Here is an 18,874-nt window from a genome sequence, read left to right as displayed (position 1 = left end):
TTTGGGTTAAACTGTTTTTTTAAAACTTTTAACAAAAAATCTTTAACTTTTAAAAAATGACTAACTTTCAACAAAATATTTGTTTCTCAAAAACGTTTTTTATTCGAAAGAAGTAAAATTGTTCACAGCAAGAGTTTAAGATTTTTGCTAAGCGCGAACTGAGTTACTTAAATGACATATACCTTATGTCTTTAGAGCAGAAAACTTAAATTCTTAAAGAAAAGTTTTATTTTTCCAAGAGTAAAATTAATTTCTTTATGGAAAAAAGATTTTCTCAGAGCAGCAAATTGAAATACAGAGAATAAAACTTTTTTCTCAATGGGGAGAAATTATTTTCTGAAGACAACAAAACTAATTCTTTCAAGATATATTTTCTACATATGAGTGTGGTTTAAGAATTTGGTAAAACTGAACTGAGAAAGAATGAAAAAGGAAGGATGAAAAAGTCAACTTACTTTTCTTCAGAGCGAAATTTGTTTCTGAGAGGAGAAATATTTCATGTGAGGGCGCAATTACCTATAATGCATAGCAAACTCTTTCTAGCGAGAGTAAACATATTTTGGGGAAGAGTAAACATTTTTCCGACGAGCAAAACTTTATTTTAACGGCGGCGGAAGTTAAAGTATCCCACCATGCAACACCCAAGTTGATGACCCAGAGTCTCCGAGACAACCATGACTGACTTCATCGGCGATACAGGCACGCTAGCCCGGCCCTAGCTGCAGTACAGTACCTCGAAGTTTTACCTCGGTATTTTGGTCGGACGGTTTGCCGTACTGTACTGCAGCTAGCCCGGCCCTACCCTGCCTGCGTACGATGCTGTGTGTTGGGGCCGTATAACGCCGAGAACACACAGCATCGTACGCAGGGCTATGGGCACGGGCACGCAAACGAGTCAGTTTAACAGTTGCCACTTATCTGAGTCCCCGAAGAACGGTTTTGTGTTCGAGTGATTCGTCCTGACTGCAGACGTTGTGCGACGGGATGGACCGCATTAGGTTCCTTCATTAGCTCTGCATGGGCTGTGGTTATACGGCCTCCCACCACATAACGCCGGTAACACACAGCCCTGCAATGCAGAGCTATTCCTTCATCAGTTGCTGTGTTGTTAATGTTATGTTGTGTGATAGTCATCTTTTCTATCAGCCAGATTCGTAATTGATAGAGTCTTCGACTGAAACTGAACCTGGCCCGCCAGATTTGACCACAGTCGAGTGTGGTTCAATACAGCAGTTGTGGGTCCACAGCTGTGGTGTTTTCGGACGGGATATGCCTTTTACGGGCTGGTTGACTTTCACGTTTTTGACCCCGCAAACCACACGTGAAAGTCAAAACAGTCCGCGACTGTGGTCAAATCTGGCGGGCTCGGTTCAGTTTCAGTTTCTATAAATTACGAATCTGGCTTCTCCTCTTAGAAAAGATGAATATCACTCACATTGGCTGTGTCTTGCCGGTGTTACGTGGTGGGAGACTGTATAACGCCAGTAACACAGCTCTGCCATGCATAGCCCTGCGTACAGGTCTGTGTGTTCCAGGCGTATTAAACGCCGGGACGAACACACAGACCTGTACGCAGGGCTATGCCATGCAGAGCTAAATGAAGAACCCCAATGCGGTCCCGTCGCACACCGTCTGCCGTCAGGATGAATCACTCAAACATAAAACCGTTCTTCGGGGACTCAGACAAGTGGCAACTGACCCGCGTGCCCGTAGCCCTGTGTACGATGTTGTGAGTTCCCGGCGTTATACGGCCCCAACACACAGCATCGTACGCAGGCAGGGTAGGGCCGGGCTGGCGTGCCCGTGTCGCCGATGAAGTCAATCATGGTTGTCTCGGAGAGCAGATCGTCCATGTAGCCGACACGATACCGGCTACCAACTCGGAGACTCTGGGTCATCAAACTTGGGTGTTGCATGTTGGGATACTTTAACTTCCGCCGCCGTAAAATAGTTTTGCTCGTCGAAAAAATGTTTTACTCTTCCCCAAAATATGTTTACCCTCGCTAGAAAGAGTTTGCTATGCATTATAGGTAATTGCGCCCTCACATGAAATATTTCTCCTCTCAAGAAATAAATTTCGCTCTGAAGAAAAGTAAGTTTGACTTTTTCATCCCTTTTTCGTTCTTTCTCAGTTCAGTTTTACCAAATTCTTAAACCACACTCATATGTAGAAAATATATCTTGAAGGAATTAGTTTTGTTGTCTTCAGAAAATAATTTCTCTCCATTGAGAAAAAAGTTTTATTCTCTGTATTTCAATTTGCTGCTCTGAGAAAATCTTTTTTCCATAAAGAAATTAATTTTACTCTTGAAAAATAAAACTTTCTTTAGAATTTAAGTTTTCTGCTCTAAAAACATAAGGTTATGTCATTTAAGTAACTCAGTTCGCGCTCAGCAAAAATCTTAAACTCTTGCTGTGAACAATTTTTACTTCTTTTCGAAATAAAAAACGTTTTTGAGAAACAAATATTTGTTGAAAGTTAAAGTCATTTTTAAAAGTTAAAGTGTTTTTGTTAAAAGTTTTTAAAAACAGTTTAACCCAAAAATAAAGTTTTCCCCGTTCAGAAATAAAAGTTTGCTGTGGAGAAATAAAATTTCTTACAAATATTAAATATATTGCCAAGAAATATGAGTTAATGTTCAAAAGTAATAAATTTCCATGACGTGTAGGGGAGTTTGTTATCTTGAAAAAATTTTACGTTTGTTTTACAAAATAAAAAATACTTTTGAGAAACATATTTTCTTTATTGTTAAAACTAAAACTACTTTCGAGAAGTTAAAGTTAAGATAATGTTAAGATAAAGTTGCCCGTACAAAATTAAAAGTTTGCGGTGGAGAAATAAAATCTCTTACAAATATTAAAGATATTGTCAAGAAAAATTAGAGTTTATATTCAAAAGTAGTAGAGTTCCGTGGCGTGTAGGGCCACCCGTAAAAAACTGACATAAAAGATATGGTGTCCAAAAAAATTTCGTTTTATTTAGCTGACTGATTTATCGTCTTTGCTGTGGCCTAAACATCCCCGTTTTCGTTCGACAAGACCGTGACATCAATATCTCCCCAACGTATAGATCAACCTGGTTGAGTATTACTATGCTTCCAATGTGTCTTCGCAGCTTTCATCTCGTCTTGAAACGAATAAGCATAGGCCTATAAAAGGCATGAAAATACTTTTGCCGACTAGTCAGTTTTTATGTAACAAGCGGCGAGTTTCTTCCCCCAAACGATGACCGGCTGTAGTCAAAAACACACAGATTGTCATGTCCGTGTTTATAAACACCGATGAGCTTGACCCTCGATCCAACCTTCCTCGATCCCAAAGCATGTTGGCTAATTTGTTTACCTCTATCGATCATGTGAGCTTAAACTAAACATTTCTAAGGTCAAAGGTTTCTAGTTCCGGCTTCCGGTCTGACGGACCACATCGGGACACTGACTCAATCACTTCGATTAGTGTTCTATTGCTCATAGAAGCAACCGACGAAGGCATAAATTGGCCTGTCCCCGTTTAAACATGTCAGAAAACTGTTGACGTTCGAAAAATTAGGAAATGTTTATTGTAAAGTAGATTTCTGTGAACATGGCTTTTGAGAGTTTCAGCCCTTTCTTCAGTTATACCTTACTGGCGCGTTCGTTGTTGACTTTGTCAAATTTAATCCGGTGATAATCTGGTGACAGCGTCCACAGCTTAGTAATTTACCCTTGCTTACTTTGGCCAATTAGGCACTCAAACTCATCAGATAATAGATACAGCATGTTGATAAAACGTTAACGCAAGATTGTCAAGGGCAGTGCTAAGTTTAAGACCAAAACACCAAAGGTTGGTAGAATATATCTTTATTAGCAATACAACGAAACACCTACCCACCCCTGGGGACGGACATTTAGACAACACCCTGTGGTCTGTCCAAGGATGGAGGTGCCTCCACGGTCCAAGCCGTGTATGTGTGATTACAAACGGATGACGGGTTGCAGATGCATTTGTTTATGATAGATACCTGGTTGAAATTGTGAAAATATGTCATCAAGTTCAGCGACTTGGCGAGGAGACCTCAAAACAGCGTACGTACGTACAAACACGCAGTCACCTTCCAATTGAACTTGTGATTTTCAGAGATTTACAATGAAAATACAGGCAGCGTTGACTGTCGTCTGTTTTGCTGCCCAACAAAATATTAAAAACACAGTCACGGACGTATTTTACAGACAAAGCACAGATAATGTACCTTAAAATCGATATCTTTTTATTGAAAAGGCATACTCGTGCTGGCGTTACGAGGACCTGTTACTTTTTTATGAATATGTTAGACAAATATATCCATGTCTTGCAAAAAATACTGAGAAAAAGTTAAATTTTAATAATGTTATCAATAGTTTTATTACAGAGCTTCAGTTAATGCAAAATCCTGCGTATTTCAAGCATATATATTATTACTTTGAAGTACGCAAAGTAAAATGAAGTCTGCATAATCGGATACGCATTTAAAAGCGCAGTCTCTGTAACAAAGACATGAGCACACGTAGTTTCCCTCCAATGTGAAGTTTATCCAGGACTAAAAATACATTGTTCGCTGATAAAAATGTTCATAATTTAGCAATATTTTGTCCTACATTCTGTCAATCATGTTTTCCTTCAAATCTGTACCAATAAAAATGTAACAAGTTCAATAGAGTTCGTCGTTATTGCAAAAAAATGTTTGTTTTTTTCCTCTGCACCCAATGCATACTTGTAAACGCTGAAGATCTCCTAGTCGAATATCAAGTTTAAGTTAATGCTACGCAGACTTAAAAATAATAGTTTTATCAGTCCGGGTCAGCTCCAAAATTGGAGACGCTATACCATAATATTTTCCCCCTCTCATTAGCCAATCAGCGGCCAGCGCGCCATCAGTAAAAATTGTATTTCCTGGCAACCTAGTACCTCCACATGCGTCCTTCGTTACGTACGCCATACTGTGTCGAACTCCCGCGCCGTATTCTGTCATAATGTCGAACAGTTGTGTGGGCACTCTGTCAAAACACAATTTCAAAATCGCGTACCAGTTTTATTCTGGCTAAGACAACCAAAACCCATACATCGCTGTGATTCCTAGACTCTGGCTTGAAGTCCTGCGAAATATAAATCGTGTACCTACACAGATCGTTCAGAATACCCCATTTGTATCGGAGATGGCAGCGATACAAATTCTACCGTATGGGGAGCAGTTGTGTGGCCACTCTGTCAACACATTTTCAAAATCGCGTACCATTTTTAGTCTGCGTTTGACAACTACAAAACAGGTATCGTTTTAAAGCTCTGACATTGCTCTTCTTTCTTGCAAAATGTTATACGCGTACCTACACAAATAACCTTTATAACAGTATTTCTAATAGAGATGACGAACATCCACAAAATGATTCTCGGTACTTGAGCGAAATCGATAAACTTGGGGTAGAAATGAATCGTCAATATTTCGAATATTTGTCCACTAATCGGACTCCTTGTTGGACATGACCTTCTGCAGAACACGTGGATTATGTTGACTGTCAAAATTCGTCGAAATTCACAAGACAGGGGGTTAATCAGCGGCCCAAAACTGCCGATCACACTTGGTGGGTAATTTGTGACCCAGCGTGACCTGTACTTTATTAATGATGTAATCTGGTCGATGATTGGCTGAATGCCGGAATACATTATCATAATGAGTCTCCAATTTTGGAGCTGACCCGGACTGTTTATGCCGGTCTGCAAACTTATTCCAGAATATTGCAAAATTGGCCATAATTGCAGCCGTGATTCCAGTCTCATCTGTCCCGTGTGAGCGCGTGGGTTCAGTACCCAAAACAGGATTACAAAATCGAAACGTAGTTGTCCGAGTGACTATGCCTGATCTAAATGATCTGATGGTGATAATCATGGAGGGCACGAGACTAAGTGAATTTGACTTCAGAGCAGCGATGATAGGTCGGGCAGCGAAGGCAATAGTGGGAAGTTGTAGTCTAAATAATTAGCAAGAATGAAAATCGTCGACAGAAAATAGAACAGAACAAATTGTGAAACTAATATCAAAGAAAAAACATTCACGGTCACTGATGTTGTTTATTGAACACCTTATTCATTGTCTTTTGAATCGGTTTTCGATATCACGTAGACAGCTGTTATATGGTACTTACATGTAGTCATGTTGTACGCACTTTTGGTACATTTTACGCAAATAGAAAAACAATTTGCGAACAGCCTTACGCAGATTTGGAAATCCTAACCGAAGCTCTGCAGTTTTACCACACTCAGAAACTGAAGCGAGGACTTTCTGTCTTTGGGAAAAACAATTGACGCTACACACGGATGCAGCAGGGTCTATGGAAAAAAACACTAAAATTTTGAAACGAAAACGGGCAAGAAAATGTCAGCACGTTTGTAAGCCTGGAAGTGTTAGTCGTGTTCCTTGCTATTCAAGGTATTTGTGGGTACGATGTGCACATGGCGGAGGTTCTTCGGGAATAGGTGGATACCGTGGAAACCTGGCTGTGATATCGCAGCGGCAAACGCGTTCAAATCAAAGGTCACCGCCACGGTCAAATATCACAGCTAGTGGAAACATTCATTGCTACGGATTAGTCGCTGATGTGTTTGGCGGAGGAGGGGCAGAGGAGTCGGTCACAGTCGATGACGGTGTGCTCACTGTCGTGGGAATTTCATCTGGACGTTTGTAATGGACGTACGTGATGACGGTGTCATCGCATAATACGGATAAGGTGTATATAATGCTGGTAAACACGATCGCAGCAATCTATATTGAGCTGCCTGCTGTGGTGTTTGTTCAGTTGATGCTGTCCCCGTTTCACTGAAGCTACCACCTCCATTGATCGCATACCCAGTAAGCTGCTTTGGAGCAACCTTACAACTGCTATAAAGTTCGAAAAATACATCGTCCAACTAGAGAAATGAAACTCATTCCACGTTTTGATGTTGATCAGAGACATGTACATTCGGGTCAACTGATGAGAGGTCTTATCAAAGGTCACGAGTGTTCATTGGCCGTACGATCAATTATGTCAGCATATCTAATAACGTTAAATCATGGCTCCGCCCTCGGCCCCGCTTGGCGGCTACATTCAAATTTCGCAAACGGCCCTAAAAGATCCCGGATGCTGTCGATTCCGCTAAGGCTGCATCATTTCATTGGCGATATATACCTTCTCGCAGCCCCAAACTTCACAAATTTTCCGTCTAAGTGGCCAAAACTGGGTAGATTTGATGGCTGATTTATGGACTTGCCAACACCGGGAGAAATTTTGAGAATCAACATGCAGAAGTGAAGAAAACGGAGGTAATTCATGGGTATGTCAGTTTACTGTCGAGTGGAGCTGGCTACCTTCTCATTATATACACTGTGTAGTAACTCTCGCCGTAGACTGAACCTGGGCAATGGTAACTCTCGCCGTAGACTGAACCTGGGCAATGGTGTCACTTGTATATTTTGGCATAGATTGTGAAACTGTATGAGGGTTTCCAGAGGGTTGTTCTCTTAAGCACATTACAATGTGTAAAATATGACTTTATTAATCATAATCCTAATTTATTAATAACCATAATTATCAAAACAAAGGAGTTCCAGACGGCATTTACACAAAGTAGACAACATTGTGTGTAAAAAAGTTTTAATATTCTGTAACATTCATATTAATAATTTATTAATATTCATAATTATTTTTTATGTTAATAATAGGAAAAATCATCACAAATATATTGCCTAATCGACCTGTGATTTGGCTGGACAATTACTTCCATCGTCTATGACCGTAGCTCATGTCTTTATATTCAAATTAAAACATTGTGTAAATTTCTACAATAACAGTGCTGGCATCATCCTCACCTATTTCAGCATCAAACATTCATTTTACCTGGCTGGACTAGGTTGCGCATTGGCTTATGCGGCAATACTCGCCTGTGGAATGAAGGTAAAAAGTATGAGGGTGCCTTTGTGTCTCGAATGACTGCACAGTGTAGGAACCATGGCGCGAAGATTGCAACACATTTGAAAGCTTTGGCCAGTGTAACGCTACCGCAATCACTGAGTGAGCAACAGTAATACTCATTTTCTAGCAGCTTAGAAATGAAGCTGAGTTCGAGACCTTGAGTTTAAGGAAGGACAGCCACCTCGAAGTTTCAGTAAAGCCATTAATGATGCAAGCCATTGACGAACACTTGCGGTGTTTACAAGCGGACGATTAATGACGTGTTATCGCACTACCGTGATATTAAATAGTGACCTGTTTTTTCAAATAGTGACCTGTTTTTTCCTCAGGAAAATATGAATACAATTTACAATGGCGCATTTTGTTCTTTCAGTGGTTCCCGAATAACAAGGCTTTTGTTAGCGGTTCACTAATCGGAGGAATCGGCGCTGGCCCTCTTATATTCAATCAAATACAGACAGCCTTTATTAATCCAAATAATCTGCTGCCAAAAAGAACAAGTTCCCACAAGTAAGTCACGCATAAGTACAGATACACTACACCCGTGGCCACTTTAGTGTTGATTAAGCCTGTCTGGTGCAAGCAGAAATTCTGTTTGTATAAACGAAACAAAGTGGTGGTCGGTGTAATAAATGTGAGGTTCACTATCGGCACCCCACTGTTAGGATTGAGATAACGTTCTACTAAAATGTCTCGCCTGCCCAATTCAAATCGATCACAACACTGCACTGTAGACACGCTGTAAGTCTGCACTCCGACAATGAACATCAATAGCAACGGTCGTGAATATCATACGGCAGCTTGATTGTTCAAAATATAAGACATTGTGGTGGCAATTTGGCATCCAGCGAGGTACCACAAGGAGCTACAAAAAATAAGCAAGCGACCGTTTTAAGATAAGCGTGGAGGGAGCCAGAAAAGTTTGGTAGAGATATACATGTATCAGGACAGGTTCCCTTCAACCGGAATGAGAAAAGTGTCGTTCATATGGTTATACACATGTGAATACATGTACATGTAAAATGCTACCCCGACTGTACTTTACTCTTACCTTTTCTCTCGTACCAAGTGAAATTGGAATACGTTTATTCACGGTTTGTAGGAAAGAAACATGGCTTAGTGCAAGTGAATGTTTATTTCGAAAGTTTTGCAGTCAAGACGGGCGATGTCTGTAATTTAATTGCTAACATTTTCTCAGTGGCATTTTCTCAATTCCCGCGTCTGAACAAAGTCTGAACACGACACTTGCGATACACGCTGTAGTATCGTTGGTATTCATTCAATGCAATATTGAAATCGACACAAAATGTGTGATGTTCTGTAACACTGACTGCATTTGAAACACATGAGTTTTACCTGAAACTAAATACTGATAGGGCAAATGCTGTGGTCAACATCATTTGTATACAGTGTATTTTATAATCACTCCGTAATTTCAGGCTAATCGGCGTGTCCATGGGGTACCGATAGTAGGATCATTATTACCACTGATACAGGGTAAAGTAACCGTTTTTATCACCCTTCTGCAGACAGAATTTCTGCTTGCACCAGACAGGATTGATCAACACTAAAGTGGCCACGGGTGTATATACCTTTCCTTATACAAAATGGAGCTTTTGTCATGTTCTGAAAGCTATTCCAACATTCGATAGAGAACACTTATTTTATAAAATATTGCATGTTACCAATAATGTACCGTTCTTAATTGCTTGGCAGATATTTTGATCAAGAAGAAACATTAGACAGTACGCCAACATGTTTTCTAATAATGGGAGCTTGCTATATCGTTCTCCAGCTCACAGGAGTTATTCTAATGGTCGACCCTAAAGTTGATGAGGTAAGAATAAATTGATGAAATTTGGATAGATTTATCAAATCCATTTAGTGTAGAAATATTGCATCTGCGTACATTGTGTGAAATATAATCACATGCCTGTTGAGACTATCCTTCAAGATCATTGGTTTGAAGACAGAAAGCGGCTAATTACAGTTGAGGCGATTTGCCTGCATATGTCCTAAATACCACTACTGGTAATTCATGAAGTCTTCGCTTACACACCTCACATTGACGATCACCAAGATGACAATGTCTGTTGAGGAACCTACCCACAGATTGCAATTGTAATACGGAGTTGCAATCGGCATTTGTAAGTCCTTGTTACAAATGACACTTCATTGATGTGCTTCGTTACCTGCCCTTTTTGTGAAAAGATGATATATTTGATTAATGCACTGCAGGTCCTTTGGTGAAGAGTATGCAGGAGAAATCCACATTATGGTTTATTGTATTCATCGGTCACAGTTTCAACAATATTAATTATATTATACATTAATATTTATATCTAACAAGTTGGATGGATTGGTATCTTCTACTTTTGTGCAGCGTGTTCACTAGGTGGTAAGTATCTGGGCATATTGGTATAATACAGGCATTAACACTTCACCTATGCGATTGCATAAGGAGTCAGTTGCACCCTCAAATAGTATCATCAATATAAAAAAATCGCAGCCTGTCCGTCTGTCTGTCTCTCTCTCTCTGTTTCTGTCTCTCTTTTCTCTGTCTGATTGTCTGTCTCTTTTCTCTGTCTCTCTGTCCTCTTTCTCTCTCTTTTCTGTCTGTTTGTCTGTCTCTGTCTCTCTCCAGGCTGTTAAAATCTTGAATAGATAGGCGGCTATCCATCTTTACGTATAGCCTTAAAATCGACATCATTTTAATTGACCACAGGCGACCAACGAAGTTTGACTACAGCATTTCAAGTTGTGGTAAAAATTTAAATATTGCAATTTTTCACATTTGAATTTGCCAGAAAACCAGACATACCATGGTCTACAGCACTGAAAATATCTGTTCAACAAACTCTTAATGGTACCCGTTCAGTTCGATTAACCTGTCAATGTAAATGCAATAGCTGCTGCTCATTTTCTTCAACAGGTGGTATACTCACCTTTATCTTCGATATTGGGAGGCCAGTCAGACGAGTTACACGAGGGGTACCACCATAGGAAACTGTATGGCCCTGGACATCAACAATAGATTTTATAAAGCCATTGTTCTTACATGGACGGATTACTTTTTCCAATTCAGATTTTCTATGAAAATAATGACCCTGTTACCGGATTGTAGTCGCATTTTGGGCTTTGCTTGCCTAAAACCGAGCATTTAAATTCATAAACAGAACTGGCAATGGAACACTGCCCAGTGTATTAAAACTGTAGTATTCTTCTAAATACTTACAAATCAAAAGTACAACTGCTGGAATCACAAATGTCAATTATAGGTGCATTATTTTAGAAACATGGATATCTACTACTAGAAATCACTAGTCATTTCTGAAGGTGCCGTGCGAGTTAAATTCGTTGTTTTTATCTTAAGGAAAGTTAGACTGTGTTAACTTGTCTTTATTAACAATTTTTTTTATAAGGGAAGTTTGTCTGTTAATAACAGTATCAGTTTCAATCAGCAACCATCTCAGGCTTGAGCCTGGTACTTATAAGGTTGTGTATGGCACGACTTGCTGTTCTGTTGATGTGGTTTATGACGAAGGTGACATGGTCTTTTTAGGGTGGACCATTTGATATCCGGGGGGGGGGGGGTTTGGAAGATTGGTGGAGAGCCATTATTTTTTTCCCACCTGCTTCACCATGAATTATTTTTTTTTACAGATCATATGTTGGCAATTTTTTTTTTCACTTTCCTTCTTCGAGATATATTTTTTTTTACCAACTTTCAGTGCATTGTTTGTCTGCTTGGTTTTTCACACCCAGTAACAAGATGCTGTTCTATCGCACACAGACTATATTCAAGAAACTAAATAAAGATATGTAAATACATGTACATTTTTGATTCACTTTACAAAAATATCAGTTTATAGATCTTATATATACCATGGGTAACACACTGAAAATACAAATCAAACAACCTGATTACTGAGTTCTACATTGAGCATTAACAAACTTACAGTGAAAACTTTTCTGAGAACATCACTGGTGTCATCAGAAGAGATGATGGTATCCTACATATATTTGTAAAATCATGTACATTTATGGCAGCAGTGTTCTCCCCAGGATTTTGTTAAAAGAGGGCGAAGACGTGGTGCGAAGCACCACAAGCGACCGCGTAAGCCATTGGAGCTTTTGAAAAACAGAGATTAAAATAGTGTTATTTGGTGGCACTTGGGGAGTATTTTTTCAGATTTTTTTCATATAAAAAAGCTCAAAGGAAAAGAAATCTGAGACAGTGTTCCATAACTTTTATTCCAGTTCACTGATTTCAATGAAGATTATTTGTAAAATCATGTACATTTATGGCAGGCATTTACTTGTGCTTGAAAAAAATATGTCATTGTCTGACAAGTGTCCTGATTTGAGTGATATTAGCAAGTTGAACAGTCCACTTGACTGACTGAGTCCACTTGACCCAGTTCATGGCAGGCTGTCTCTCTTCTTGTGGTATTTTGACAAAATCCATACATTCAGATTTACACATTTCTGGAAGACACGGTGAGCAATTTCAATTTCAGCATACTTCCTCTAATCAGAAGGTCATGTATACTGTACAATTGTTCATATTCAGTATTGTTCCTCAAGCTTGAAATGGTTTATGCTTTATAAAACTCAAGAGCTACTGCTTGATTTTTATTGATGCTGTAGTGTGCATTGAACAATTGCCAAGATTTTTTTTTCCAAGTCGCAATGGTCCATAATTGTTTTTCCATCAGCCACTTAAAGCCAGATTTTTTTTTTCGAGCAACTCCACCTGGCATCTTTTTTTTCCCCCAAATCTTCCAAGCCCCCCCCCCCCCGGATATCAAATGGTCCACCCCTTAGGTCACAATGCAAAACTTTCGCATTTTGGTTTGGTCGTCTGAGTTGTCTTGATGAAATACTGCACCTCTTTACCGATACCAGAGCTACGCTCATCGATTTTGAATGAATATGAGGCTTTTATATCTGATGGACAAAGATTACATCCTTTGTTTGTGTTACAGAAAAACAGCAGGACACACAGTAAACCGTCAGTCCTGATTTTTTCCCCACTGACAAAGGAACATAGCAACTGATACTGATTTTACTGGCACTAATTGATTCGTTTATATTTTTACTTTGTTCAATTCAGCAATGGGTTGCACATTGCAGGCTCTATCAAAAAGTGTACTTTGAGTTGTAATTGATTTAAGGGACGAAGATGCAACTACCATTTGTCACTAAACTTTATCATATAGCACTTCTTTAACTCATTGTAGTTCTAAAGACAGAGTGTTGACAACTTCAGGTGAAATTTGTGTAAATAAAGTTCTGAGTTGTATAAAAGCTTATATTTGCCTTCAGCAATTGAGAGTTCTCATATTGTACATATTTCTGTCCTATTTTGGCCGGTGAATTAGAACATTGAGAATTTGCGTTCACTTTTAAAAATGTAAAATTTCAAATGCAACTTTGACCTTCCCACAGAAGATTTTTTTGAGAATATGACCCTCCTCAGGACAGGTTTTCCGAATATCACCCCATCCCTCAAGCCCACACCTCATAATAAATGAAAGCTCCTTTGGTGAACCACTATATGTCTACAAGACTGACAGTAATAGATGAAGGATGTCAAGGTGTTTTAACAATTAATTAAGGTTGAAGACGTTCCAAGATGACATATATGAACTGTTGTGTTTTGTCTGTAGGAAACAATCAATCACATATATGATTCCTATAAGACTAAGTAAAGCATTTTAGAGCATTCTCCTATAGGCCACAAAATGTTAACAGTATAGGAATAATATAAGAATTCTACAGAATAATCCTATAGGAATCATATAGGCTGTTTTTGTAAGTAGTACTTGACACACTGTGAAGAATGCAGCCTTGCAAGAGAATTGCTTAAAAACTACATGTCCTTTATTCTCCTCCTTTGTACATACAATTTATTTTTGGTTTCTCTTTATGGAAGATACAATTTGTGAGTCCAGTGTAATAACTGTCATGCTATACATTTGACATCTGTAGGGTATACGGACATACATAAAGCTGTGGGTAAAAAATTCATTTGCTTTTACCCACCTTTATCTAACAGCTTAAAAATTTGAGGATATCTCACAAGAACCTCAGATTTGCCACATATGCGCTGTTTGCGATGTGTCAGAATGGTCAGAGGAGCAACCAAGTTGTTTGTCAAAGTGTATAATCTACACAATGATATAGAGGGATGGAAGAAACAACGGCAGTAAAAAAATATCAACAATATTGCAACATTTGTTACTTTGATTAATTGGTTCACTTGAATGTTGATGCTTCAACAATTTATCTCTGTGTATGACATTTTCTTGACACTACCCACTAAAAACCTGTCAATGATACAGTTCAACCTTTTGATTAGATAAGATAACTGTAAATGAATTTAGACAAAACATGGTATTACAAATGCAGCTATTTTGACAATAATTTACGGCTCATTTGCACATATTTTGAGAGTAACATCTTCATGTTAAGGAAATCCCCCTTCGACTGTACACAAAAGCTAAAGTGATACAAGAAGAAGGTAATCACATTTGTGCTGTTGAGATATAACAGACAGACAGATGACAAATCATGTAATGATCTAAATAAGCTAATTATGTATATGTATAGTGATTTGGGGCTAAAAATGGTATGTTTAAAAAAAAACTGGAATAAAAAGGCAACAAAGAAGTTGCAGTTAAAAATCCAGGTATATTGCATCTTCCTTTGACATGTACAAAGTACGGGGTTCTACATTTACTAAGTACACACATTTATGTTCAGTTGTTTTCTGTACATGTAACTTGCAATGATCTAACATATTTGAGCGGGCCATTCCATCAATATCATGACAAGGGAACAGAGACTTATTCATGTTGCAAATATCATGAGAAACACTGAATTACGGAGAGTGCAAGATTATGTTGTGAGTTCAAACCTGGCTGACAAAACTGTATTGCTCTGAGATCTTGCAAACTTTCAAAAAGTTGAACACCGAAGATTTTTGAATCATGTCATATTTTCTCATAGATGCATCCGCACATGGGCCATATATCTAGATTTATTGAAAAACCAGAGTAAGTGGTACATAGGATGCCATATGCCAGACTGCTGCCATATAACACTACTATGATGTACTTTTGGCATGGCACTGAAAACATAATTGCTGGTAATAGCTTGAGAATTTTCTGAAATTACAGGATCCTACCCATATTCAAATTGTTTTAAAATCAAGGCGGTTTAAGGGGCAAAAGAAACTAGTTTTACATGAGATTTTAAAAGTATAGAATGTTTTCTCCCTGAATTTGTAAAATATCTGATATCATCTCACCGTATGAATGTCATCTCTGCATCTTAGTAATGGCACATCATCCATCATTTCAATAGTTCTCAAAACAAGTACAGAAAACAAATAAACAGACACTACATTTAGTTTAAAATCTACTAAAACCTATGACGCATGACAGTCTTCTAAAAACTTGTATTTTGTGGATGTTGTCGTAGTCAATGCATAGTCACAGAGTCATAAACTGTCCATTCACTGAAATACTTTAAATGGCAAACCAAAAATGCTTATACTAGAAGCGTTCATCACATTTCCTACAGGGCTTGTCACCTGCCAAGTCAGTAAAAAGTAGTATTCAGCCAGACAGATTCATTGACTTAACATGTCTTAAACACAAAAATGTATCATACTTTGTTTTCTAAGCTTGATAAAAGAATGCAACATACTTGTGCTAGGCTTGATACAAGTATGTAACATAATTGTGCTACGCGTAAGCAAGAATGTAACATTCTTTGTGTCAAGCTTGGCACAAGAATGTAACATACTTGTGCCAAGCATGATACAAGAATGTAACATTCTTTGTGTCAAGCTTGATACAAGAATGTTACATACTTGTACTAAGCTTGGCAGTTTGAGCAACTGTTGAAATCCTACAAAACACTGTATCATTTGACTTGACTGGCTTTTAGAGGGACATTACCGACTTGGAAGGATAACTAATCTTGAATGCAAGCTTCTTGGTATACTGGAAATCCAAGCAATTTTCAATTACATGGCATGATTAGGGTTTTCAAAACAGGACGGTAATTTATAAATACTTGAATCCTAGTTGTTTGAAATAAAGAATCTACCCTTCAAGGACCAGTAGCTTTAACTTTTGATGATTGTTCCACTATTTTCTTTTAAATTTCACAACTGTTTCTTGTTCTGTTTCCCAAAACATCTTGAGATGACTGGTTTTAGCTTGTTGATTCAGACTGTTTGATGAGTAAACTGTATTGTTATTGTTGACAAATGAATTCTAATCCAGACTAGAATAGAAATGTGAACAATAACAGTCCATTCAACATGTATAGAAACTGAATTGAAGAGCTAAATAGTACCTGTAGGTATTTTGATAGTTTTTGGGAGTTGAATGAGAATTTGTAATTGACATGCAAACCAAATATAATAGTGAAAAAATAATCACCAATAGCCATGTACTGGCCTTTAGATAGAGGCTTCAGTGTGTCTACGACATGCCAATGGGAAACTTGAACTGGTTCTAAAACATCTCCATAAAACAAATTTATAATCATTTCTTGAAAATGTTTCATCATATTTTCGGCAATGTTTTATTCAACTTGAGTTAGTTTTGTACTTTTGAGTAAATTTTTAGCCCTGCAAAGGAATGCTTCAAAGATTCAGTGACCAGACAGTTTGTGAAATCAAACTCAAGATGTTAATAACCATAATGCTGATTATTGACTTAGGTTCAGACATATGGACAAGAGTTTGGCTGTACATTCTCCAGCGTTGGTGCTTTACTCATGTCTTGTGTTGTGCCTCGAATTGCGATATTCCGGATACATCCTTCGAATTTCTCACTTATTGTCAAAGCCTTCTGTTCAATAGCAGTATCTGAAATAAACAGAGAGTAGTCCGGTCAGTTATTCATGTTATTCAAATACTGACATCAAAATTCCTTAAAATACTTAAATGAAAGCAAATAATCTTTGACTGATGAATTTTAACCACAACCTAACTTTCAATAATTTTGTCACCATTTTTGTTTTCTAATGCAACTAGTTGCTTGTTCTTCTCCTAAATACATGTTAAGATACACAGTATTCAGCTTGTCAACTACCCTATTAATGTCTAAACTGCATTGTTATTATTGACAACTGAATTCTGGTCCAGACAAGAATTCCAATGTAAACAATAACAGTGCATTCTACATTTATAGAATCGACAAGCTAAATAGTTGGAGATTCTGTATTCTTGTGTAAGTAAAACAATGTCTTGCATGTAACGTGAAAAAAAGTTTAAAATAATCATCAAAGTTGGAGCTACAGGCCCTTTAAACAAATTGGCCGTTATGAATCATTTCCTATTCAAATAATGAAAGTTACCGATTAACATGATACAGTAAAACCTGTCTAAACTGAACCCTTCAGGGACTGAGAAAATTGTTCAGTTTGAAGAGGTGTCTGGTTTATAGAGGTCCTTTTAACATAGAGTTCTATTGGAATGGGACTGGGAAAAGGGTTCAGTTAAGACAGGTTTCTGGTTTAAACAGGGTTTGGTTAAGACAGGTTTCACTGTACAAATATGAAGACAAATAGTATCATTATACAGCAGCTTCTACATCACCATTTGCAGTTGCATATATATATATATCATACACATTTTCTTAGTAACACAGTAAGTGCACACTCCTCGAACAGGCTATTGCATACATAAATTTCCCTGTAAAAGTATCTTGATATTTCCTGTCCCAACTCATCTAACAACTGGTGTTGAAAGACACTGCTCTCCCCCCTTATCAGAATAAATGCATGTATATGGGACTTGGATTGTACTTTGCTTAAAAAACTTTAATGAATTTGATCTTTTGAGTGCCAAGAGTCAATTTTTGTTGCCTTTATAGAACATTAAGGCACAACTTTTTCCAGATATACACAATTGTTTCAGGTTTTTCCCAAAATTTTGGTCAAACATTGTAGCCAATGAAAAATGATCTCCATTTGGTCTCAAACTATCAGGGAAATTACAGAAAATTCATCAAAAATTGGTAAAATATTACACTGAAATTTTGTTAGAAGTAATTACAGCACTCAAATTGTTGAAATGAATAAAAGTCATCATCATCAATATTTACAAAATCCACCATGAGTTTCTCTCTTTTGACAAGACTGAATGAGATCCAAATGAAATTATTTGCCTTATAAGATAAGCTCTCTTTGGTATATATTCATATTATACCAAGTGCAAGCTAAAAAACGGTGATGTTTATGTCAGGAAAATTATCCTGAGAAGGACACTTACCTGGGTATCCACCAACATACAGTGGATTATTTGTATCAGCAGAACTGCTTATCTTGTCTGTACCACCACCCACTGGTTGTCCATCTACTGTCATTTGTAATGCATTCTTGACTTTTTCAGCACTGACTGTATGCCATTCATTGTCACACAGAGTATATGCAGAATCTGCTGTGTACACGGCTTCAAATTTGCCAGCTCCATTGTCAGCACGAAGGATCAGCTGTAATGAAAGCCAAAAAAGGTTAAAGAAACTGTGTGGAAGAGAAGCAAAAATACACATGTAGTTACAAAGCCAACAGCAAAGGGTACAAAACTAAACATAGTAATAATATACGTAAGACAAAGTACAATCTGAGTACACTTGTAATATTACTTAGTTCGCGATTTTGCTTAATTAATACCCATTCAAGTATATATGTCATTCTGGAATTATCAGTAACTCCACTGTTACAGCATAATAATCACCAAAAGTTTGGCTCTGGATGTGTGATGACATATTCATCTTTGTGCAACAACTAAAACCCAACACCATTTTACTCTTAGATTTTAACACTGAGGGCGCCGTTTGACTATATCCTGGTACTTCATGGATGAAATGTGACCATTTCCCCAGTACATA

At 37.8% G+C, this 18,874-nt stretch overlaps 1 protein-coding gene across 1 annotated transcript in view; it reads right to left on the bottom strand.

Annotated features, from left to right (window-relative positions):
* Window positions 1-13,822: 13,822 nt before the first annotated feature.
* Window positions 13,823-18,874, bottom strand: part of LOC139133845 (laminin subunit alpha-2-like) — a 110,046-nt gene continuing 104,994 nt past the window's right edge. The window contains 2 exon segments of the mRNA XM_070700607.1: window positions 13,823-16,848; window positions 18,256-18,475. Of these exon segments, the coding sequence (XP_070556708.1) occupies window positions 16,703-16,848; window positions 18,256-18,475 (366 nt within the window). The 3' untranslated portion in view covers window positions 13,823-16,702.

This window comes from Ptychodera flava, chromosome 5 (genome assembly GCF_041260155.1).
Source record: "Ptychodera flava strain L36383 chromosome 5, AS_Pfla_20210202, whole genome shotgun sequence".
In the NCBI taxonomy this organism is placed as follows: domain Eukaryota; kingdom Metazoa; phylum Hemichordata; class Enteropneusta; family Ptychoderidae; genus Ptychodera; species Ptychodera flava.
The sequence above is the reverse complement of the archived record's forward strand: the minus strand, read 5'-3'. Positions and strand labels throughout refer to the sequence as shown.